Source organism: Harmonia axyridis, chromosome 5, assembly GCF_914767665.1.
Source record: "Harmonia axyridis chromosome 5, icHarAxyr1.1, whole genome shotgun sequence".
Lineage (NCBI taxonomy): Eukaryota > Metazoa > Arthropoda > Insecta > Coleoptera > Coccinellidae > Harmonia > Harmonia axyridis.
This window is the reverse complement of record NC_059505.1, coordinates 39,881,678-39,890,945: the sequence shown is the minus strand read 5'-3', so window position 1 is coordinate 39,890,945 and position 9,268 is coordinate 39,881,678. Positions and strand designations below refer to the sequence as shown.

The 9,268-nt window shown below is 35.5% G+C and overlaps 1 protein-coding gene across 1 annotated transcript in view; it reads left to right on the top strand.

Annotated features, from left to right (window-relative positions):
- Window positions 1-8,274: 8,274 nt before the first annotated feature.
- The window catches only part of LOC123680937 (guanylate cyclase 32E), a 43,178-nt gene continuing 42,184 nt past the window's right edge, over window positions 8,275-9,268 (top strand). The window contains exon 1 of the mRNA XM_045619060.1: window positions 8,275-8,667. Within this exon, the coding sequence (XP_045475016.1) occupies window positions 8,275-8,667 (393 nt within the window). The remainder of the gene's footprint in view (window positions 8,668-9,268) is intronic.

The window sequence follows — 9,268 nt, the reverse complement described above, 5'->3', positions numbered from 1 at the left end:
CTAGACACATCAATTGAACAAAATTTTAAGCAGAATATTGCGAATAAATTCTTAAGTATAAAACTTTTTGGAAAGAATTTTCATCTTCTAGTTGAACGATTCTTTTTGTCATTATACAGCGTGGTCCAGATTTTTGTTAAATAACTTTGGTGTTGGATAGAACAACTTTTTTCATGGAAAAATGTTTATATAAACATTTTTCTTCGTTTTCGAGATACAGGGTGTTAAAGTTATTATTACTATTTAAAAAAGACTAGAGTAGGGGTTTCCACCCATAAACTCAAAATTACAAAAATAAAATAAAATTCATAAACAATCATACTAAAATACTAAAGAAACATGCACATTTGATACAAAAATCGGTTTTTTACTTATAACTCTAGAATTATTTGAATTTTTGGGTATTGAAGTTTAGATTATGTGATATTTCGAATAAGATAAGTGTCTCCTGCCAAAATTATCCAGTGGCGTAGATATAGCTTGCGATGATCTTTTTCCAATTGAAAATCTACACCCCTTTCTTTTTTCCGAGAAAATTATTTTATTTCTGACCAACAGAGCTTCATTCAAAAAAGTTGATAAATGAGAGTACAAATATTGACGTATTGAATTATAATGCTTTTATATTGCATTTTATTGAACATTTCAAAAAGACACACAACAAAAAATATTCACATTTTTTTATTGTTTGAGTATCTGACAAATGTTATTTCTGAAATGTTCAACTAAATGACATTTAAAAGCGTTATAATACACTACGTCAAATTTTGTACTTTCATTTATCACCTTTTTTTTAATGATGCTCTGTTGATCAGAAATTAAATAATTTTCTCGAAAAAAAGACATTGCCTTTCAATAGGAAATGAATCCCTCATCTATATCCCTATATCCAAGCCACTGGAAAGTTTGCCTAAAAATTGAAACAATGAATGTAATAATACTAGAGTTATAAGTAAAAAATTGATTTTTTTTCGATCTTAAATCTTAATATATATGATTATATAATTTTTCTTTCATGAAGAGAGTTGTTCAATCTGACCCCAAAGTTATTACACTTAAATCTGGACCACCCTGTAGAATCAATTAGTTCCAAACATAATTCCATATGGCTTCAACGCCAAAACAATTAGGCGGATTTGGTCCTTTGATAAACTCAACTTCAGATTTCAAACAAACTGAAAATATCTATCTGGATCTCTTCATTCGAAAAATATCGTGGCCACAATAAAGTAAAATAAAAAAAATGGAACGAAATTTCATCAGTGATGAATCATTTCAAATTCTGATTGTCACGAAATAAGTGACGTCGACGGATATTTCCTCTTGAAATATATTACCTAAATCAGCATTTTTCGGTTCACTACCCCGATAAAGCTAAAATACAAAATATTTTCATGTAAATGGTAATTGTCATCAATTCATTGTAACAGAGTCGTTTGAATTGTTATTGATGCGGGTTCCTAAAATAGATTTGATAGAGTGTACTGAATTACAATGTGAAAAGATGAAAGGCCCATATCACCATGCACTTTTGATACAGGGTGCTTCATTGATAATTCTTCATATGGTTGATAGTCGAATGAAGTTCAACCTAAAATACTTTTACAAAGTATTCAAAATCAAAAACTGTTAAGCCTCTTGTTATTATTGTATTTTCAATCATTTTCCTATTACGTGAATAATATTATATTTTAAAACAAGTTCAAAATGGGCTTCTATTCCAACACGAACGTGAAATTCGAAAACGAGCGACGAAGGTGCAAGTTTTTGGACGCATGAGTGTTGAAATTGCTTTCTACAACGAGTATTAGACGATATTTTCTCTATTCAATTAAAGATTTGTGAAATATCGTCGAAATTCAATGAAAAATTCTGATTATATATCCTAGTTACTTTGTATTGTATCTTGGCAGTTGGTGTGACGTTCGTTTAGAATTTTGAAATAATTTACAATTACGCATTAAATTCGTGAATTATGAAATCGATATAAAATCACCAGAATCAAGATAAATTGGGAATAATGTTGCAAATCATCCCAAATTATATTATATTGACAATTGTCGTTTGTTGAAATTTGATAGAATCGGAAGTCGGTGTAGACAACCATAAAACGAAAAATATAACTGAAAACAATGCTGTAATGAGTTCATTACAGCACTGTTTTTGGTACTGTAATGAACTCATAGTCACCAGTGAAAAATGTGGTTCGTCGTTGAAGAAAATTCTATGCGAAAAATCATCATCCAAACGTTGTTGTTCAAGCACCCAATCGGCATATGTTCTACGAATTCTATGACCATTTGGCTTCAGTTCTTGTCTCAACTGAACCTAATAAAAATTTAGATGCAAATCCAGATGCAAAATACGCCATAGCGTGCCGTAAGAGAGGCCCAAATGTTGTGCGCGCCGAGGAATGGATACATTTGGATTTTCTCAACACTTTTCGCTCGAGCTTGCATTTCAATGATGCATGGACCTCAAGACATCAATAACAGATCCAGTATTACCAGCTTTATAGCATCTAGAATAAATCCTAAGAAATAATTACCCCAGATTTCAATCATAAATCTTCCCCATATTTTTGTCCACGTTGCTCAATTGATTCCAACCCAGAATGAAAGAGTTGTGTTTCGCAGTTCCCATGGGGGAGTTGCTCACCTATCAGCCACTTGAGTGGCACCCCACAGTTCTCCAACAGGGGGGGGCTGTGGGTTGTTGCTCTGCCGTTGACCCCAATTCCCTATATCTTATTTTTTATTTACATTTACAAAACTCCGAATATTCGACCACCTCCGAATTGCTCGATTATTTCTTATATTCCCTTTCATATTTTCACTTTTATTCCATTAAGACCACGTCCTAATCGGGAAATCAGGAATAAATTTGCATCCAGATGGGATCTTGGAAGGTGAGCGTTTATATTTTACATTGCGTTTTATACACATTATCATTCCATTATACTTCACTCTTTCATCGTTATATTGCCTTGAAAGTGGGTTTTAAGATTTTTTTTTGACAGAATTTTCTTCAATTCTCGCTCGAGATTACTCTGTATAAACGCTTCAAATTACATTTAACGCTTTATTATCGGAAGTAAATCCCAGAATCTTAGCAGGAAATGGACCTGTTTGACAAAATACGAAGCAGTTGGAAAATATTGAATATTTACCACCATCAGTTACCAAATTCCGTAATTTATTTCAGACTATAAAACCTTGTCTATAAAAACTTTCAAAGTGATGAAAATTTTTATGAATCCGAATACATTTATTCATAAATTTCTCGTCTTTATATAAGAATACATAAAACTGAGTAGGTTCCCGATGAATCCAAGTCTGTGGCCAAAAGTTTTTGGAGGGTTGAATGAATTGAAGACAAAATTGAATTAAGAGGTAGGTAGATTCATTTAAAAGTAGATTAGATCGCTGCGTAAATGACTAGGGTAATTATTTAAGGTAGTAACAGCGTATTTTATACTTTATCTACGACTTATTCATCGCTTAAATTTTTTCAGATGAAAGATTTAATGAAATTTGTAATTCAACCAGTTGAAGATGTATAATAGAGAAATAGGACATCAGAAAGACACTATGCGTTTGCCTTTGACACTGTTGAGTTCATTTTGTTGTGTAATTAATTTGAGAAATTTTGTGATCAGAGGAGAGGCAATAATGGCTCTTCATTAATTCCTCAGAGAATATTATACGGCATTAAAGTGCAAAAATCCCCAGTATAATACTCACAATATATACTAACTGACAAATAAACTGCAACACCCAGAAGGAATGTTTAAATTTTATTTTTTTTTTTGGTAAAACATAGATAGCGTAGTAAGGAGTAAATGATTGAAATTTGGAGAAAAAAAAACGTGAAGGTTTTTTCATGTGAACAATTTTTGTTACTTGAAATCATTTTTTGCAACTTTTATGAATTTTACAACAAACAAGCAGTTCAAGGGGATACAATGTCGATGTTTAGTTGTTGTTAATATGTCTAGAGCACGTGTACGCGGAATTTATCGCTAGCTAAGTGAATTTGAAAGAGGTCGAATTGTTGGTCTACGGGAGGCGCAGGGTTGTCATTTCGAGAAATCGCTAACCGTACAAACAGAAATCCAACTACTGTTATGAGATGCTGTCAAGCGTTGTTTGATAATGCCCAAAATCGAAGAAGAATAGGCACCGGCCGTCGAAGGGGCACAAATGAAGTTCAAGATCGACGTCTAAGACTTATGGTCATTAGAGACCGATTTGCGACAACTCGATCTTTGGCTGATGAGTGGTTAGGAGAACTAGGCCATCCTGTAACTGTCCGAATGGTTTACTGCCGGATAAGTTTTTTTGGACAGTAGCATTATCGACCCCATCTTGTGTTACCTCTGACGGTTGAGCATCGCCGGCAACCATTACAGTGGTGCAGAGAACGTCAACATTGGAATGTAAAATGGCATCAGGTCGTCATTTCTGATGAATCTCGATTTCCTTGAGCGCACATGATGGCCGAAGAAGGGTTAGATGACGTCGGGGAGAAAGACGTGAACCTGAGTTTGATGTTGAGTGTCATGTACACCGGACAGTAAGCGTTATGGTATGGGGTGCTATTGAACATGCAAGTAGGCCACTTTTAGTCTTTTTTCGAGGTAACACGACAGCGCTGCGTTACCTGCAAGAAATAGTGGAACCATATGTTCTCCCTTACCTTAACCAGCTCGAGAATACAATATTTCAGCAAAATAATGCTCGACCTCATGTTGCCAGAGTAAGTTTAAACTTTTTCGAAGCGACCCATGTGAATCTTTCGCCATGACCGCCCAGATCCCTCGATCTTTCGCCCATAGAGCATGTTTGGGACATCATGGGTAGAAAGCTTGTAAATTTGCCCCAGCCCCCACGGACTTTGAAGGCTCTGACACATACAATACAGATAGCTTGGGATAGTATCCCTCAAGAAGAAATAGACCATCACATTGCATCAATGCCGAGACGTGTTAGGGAGTGTATAGATAATCGAGGTGGACAATCACAAAATCAACAAATTCATTAGAAAAAATTGTAAACTCTTCAATTTTTTCTCTAAATTTCAATCATTTTCTCCAGCCTATACTATTAATGTTTCACCAAAAAAAAATTTAAAATTTAAACAGCTCCTTTTGCGTGTTGTAGTTTCTTTGTCAGTTAGTATAACACAAATGAAAGATTTAATGAAATTTGTAATTTGATCAGTTGAAGATGTATGATAAAATGTATTCTTTCAGTATTTTTTAGAGAAATAGGCCAGCTGAAAGATACTACGCGTTTGCCTTTGACAATGTTGAGTAAGTTCAGAGAGAAGAGAGAAGGAAGAGGAAATAATGACCATTATGGCTCTTCATTAATTCCTAAGAGAATATTATACGGCATCAAACTGCAAAAACCCACAGCATGATACTCACATTATATTATATGAGTAATATATAAAGGAGAATAGATGATTTAAAGCTCTTCTGCTTCTTTTTCGTCCCGGCATCATATAAGTACTTTTATCTCCAGTTCTTGAATAATAAATCCTGAAGATGATAAATAATGGAAAAAAAATCAATACTGCTTTCAATTCCTCCTCCCTCTGATATTGTCATTATTTCCAAACGTATTCCACTGAACTCGGTCAGAATATATTACAATGCGAACATATAGAGGATCTCGATGTGTGTCCTATATACGAACGTCACGTCCTTTTTCAATAAATTGGGAAACTAAACAACGTATAAGTCGCGAAAAGAGAAGCTTTGACTGGGAATTTTCAATAAGGATTCGATTCCAACATTATCTTGTTGCAGTGAGAAGCAATATATAAGGGTTGCCTTCAAATAATTCGGGTGATATCACAAAATAGAACGAATGGATAATCGATATCTTATGCGAATCAATTTTCGATTTTCACGATTGTTTTCCGCCTCAGTTAGAAGCTTGTTGGATATTTGGGTTTTTAAATACAGAGTATTCACTAATACACAGATGATGATTTTAATCGTTTATTATCTAACTCTCTAGTAAGTCTCACTCTATCTCTAAGCAAGTTCAGTTCAGAAGGCAGAACAGAGGCGAGCTCAACCCAGAAGGGAGCTCAACCCAGTTCAGAAGGCAATTCAGAAGGGGTGAATCTCTCAGGTTATGTCCCTGACGTTTGCTCTCGATCATCGAAGATCTATTCTTGTTTTCCCTCTCGATGGCCTCGCCACGCTACCGTACGACATGAAGTAATACTTCAAGTGTCGGGTTGCATGTAATGTTAGTTGTCTCTCTCGTAATTTGTTCGGATGAAGTAATATTCTAACAAAGCTATTATGATCGAAAACATATGGTTTCAGAGGTAGAGCTACTTGTCATATCACTTGCATAATGTTATCAATTTCCATAGCCAATTTTATATGTAAATCTCTAGAGTAAAAGCCTGGCAGAAGCTAGAGCATTGACTTCGATGTCTTTTTTGTTTACTACTTATTTTATTTCGTTCGTATCTTTCCACGAGCTCTTCATGTGGTGCTGAGGCCAGCACTCTCCGTACGGCAGCTTCTGTTTAGATCAATAGTGCTCATGTTCATAAAATTGATGCACAGCTTAACGTTTCTAAAGGGTGTTTTTTTTAGAGCTATAGAACTTTAAATTGCAATAAAACAACGATGGATTATTCGATTGACATGAATTATATTTATCCGCAAGATAATCTTGTGGCATTACATTTTAAATATGATTTCTGGCATATGACCGCCACGGCTGCTGGCTCGGTAGTCCAATCTGGACGTCAAATTTTCGATGACTTTTTTCAACATTTGTGGCCGTATATCGGCAATAACACGGCGAATGTTGTCTTCCAAATGGTCAAGGGTTTGTGGCTTATCCGCATAGACCAATTACTCAACATAGCCTCACAGAAAGTAGTCTAGCGGTGTTGAATCACAAGATCTTGGAGGCCAATTCACAGGTCCAAAACGTGAAATTAGGCGGTCACCAAACGTGTCTTTCAATAAATCGATTGTGGCACGAGCTGTGTGACATGTTGCGCCGTCTTGCTGGAACCACAGCTCCTGGACATCATGGTTGTTCAATTCAGGAATGAAAAAGTTAGTAATCATGGCTCTATACCGATCACCATTGACTGTAACGTTCTGGCCATCATCGTTTTTGAAGAAGTACGGACCAATGATTCCACCAGCCCATAAAGCGCACCAAACAGTCAGTTTTCTGGATTTAACGGTGTTTCGACATACATTTGAGGATTAGCTTCACTCCAAATGCGGCAGTTTTGTTTGTTGATGTAGCCATTCAACCAGAAGTGCGCTTCATCGCTAAACAAATAAAATGGACGTAGTGCGCGATACGTATTTCGCACGGAACCATTATTTTCTAAAAAAAATTGCACTATTTACAAGCGTTGTTCAAGCGTGAGTCTATTCATCATAAATTGCCAAACCAAACTGAGAATAAATCACTTAATAGCTGTTGAATCGGTCGTCACCTTGAACAGTAATGCCAACTTAAAGTTATATACCTCGAAAAAAAACACCCGTTATGTGAATTATCAACTTTACCAGTGCTTTCATATATACTTCCGCCACATCTTGGGAAAAATTTCATTTCTACCCGAACTTAATTCCAATTGTATCTTACCTCCCAGATACTAGAACTGCCAGATTAAAGTCACGCAAACCTTTATGAACTAATAGCTTCCTTCAATCTTATGAAAGTGACAAGGAAATTTGGAGTTCTTGTAATGTCTTCAACTAAAGTCTAATCGTTGATCCTTCAGAAAAAGTTCTAGGTTTCAATTTTCTTAGGAAAATTTGGTGTATTTTGAATCGACTGGTGAATACTTGTCCAATTTATAAATATCATGGTGGTTTTCAAGCTATCCATTCAGTTTCAGATTGTTTTTTCAAAATGGGTCGTTAACTTCGAATCAATATAAAGGAAACTAACATTTATTAATCCTTTCTGGTTCTTTTATTTTTTGTCTTCAACCGTTGGTGAAGAGAAAGGATGGAGAAATTTTTTTTTGGATGAAGAGGAAACCCTTCAATATAAATATGTCAGCTTATTCTATAAACAAATACACAAACCAGTCACTGCATATATAAGGGAAACAGAGCTCTTGCTGATGTTTTTATATGTTCTCTTGTATCATACGTTGGAATGTATGATGCCCCATTTACAATTCCTCTGCTAATACTGAGATTAAAAATTTGATCGACATTAAATGAAAATGTCTTTTATTTACGTTTACTTTCGGAACCACAAAATGGATAAACTTTCATTTTCTTTCAGTGGCAGGTTGCTGGAATACCTCCTCCTCCTCCTCCTGTTGGTTCCGTACGCTGCAGCAGACATCTTCACGGTAGGCTACATAACAGGTTCTCAAAGGCATCCAGGAGATTTCGAATACCCAAAACCTGGAAGGACCATATCAGGTGCCATCTCCTTGGCAGTTGGAGAGGTAAACAATGGAACGCTTGGCAAGATGGGTCATCAGCTGAAGTACATAGTGGCCGAGACATTTGGTAAGGAGGTGATCAGTGTACAGAAGACGGCAGACTTGTGGAAGATGAACGTTTCTGGGTACATCGGACCTCAGGAGACTTGTGAGCATGAGGCGTTTCTTGCTGCAGCTTTCAACCTGCCGATGATATCTTATGTAAGTAGGTTCGTGTTTTTTGTGTATTGTTTTATTGTTTATTTCCTATAATAATCCATCCTAAAGATGTTATTTCATGAAATTCCTTTCTAGTATTTCCTTGTTGTTTCTTATCTTCACTTGCCTGCACTAATGCTCAGTTCTTCAGTATTTTGACGTAACTTTCAATTTGCTCTTTATTGTATCATTTCTGATCATATTCAATCTTATTAATACTTCATTTTTTTTGATGCGGATAGTAATGCACTTCAGTATCTGGGATAGCTTCAAGGAGATTTACTTGATCTCTCCTACAAGTCTCTTGACTTTTTGCGTTATTAATGTTTCAAGGAATCTTTTTGGAATGATCCAGCCCAGGAAGATTCCACCAGATTATTTCTCTTTCGGTTTTTTCCTTCTTCTGAAACTCTTTCTTATGGATACATTTGTCTATATCACAGAAAGGTTTTCGGTCAATGAGAGAAGTTTGTGTTTCTCTTCTTGGCATGTCCATAGTGTATATCTTTAAAGTTTCGCGTTCCATACCAGACTAAAAAATATAATCCCGAAAACTTTTCAACAACGAACGGAAACTGATATCAGCCTATATTGAATGGGTATG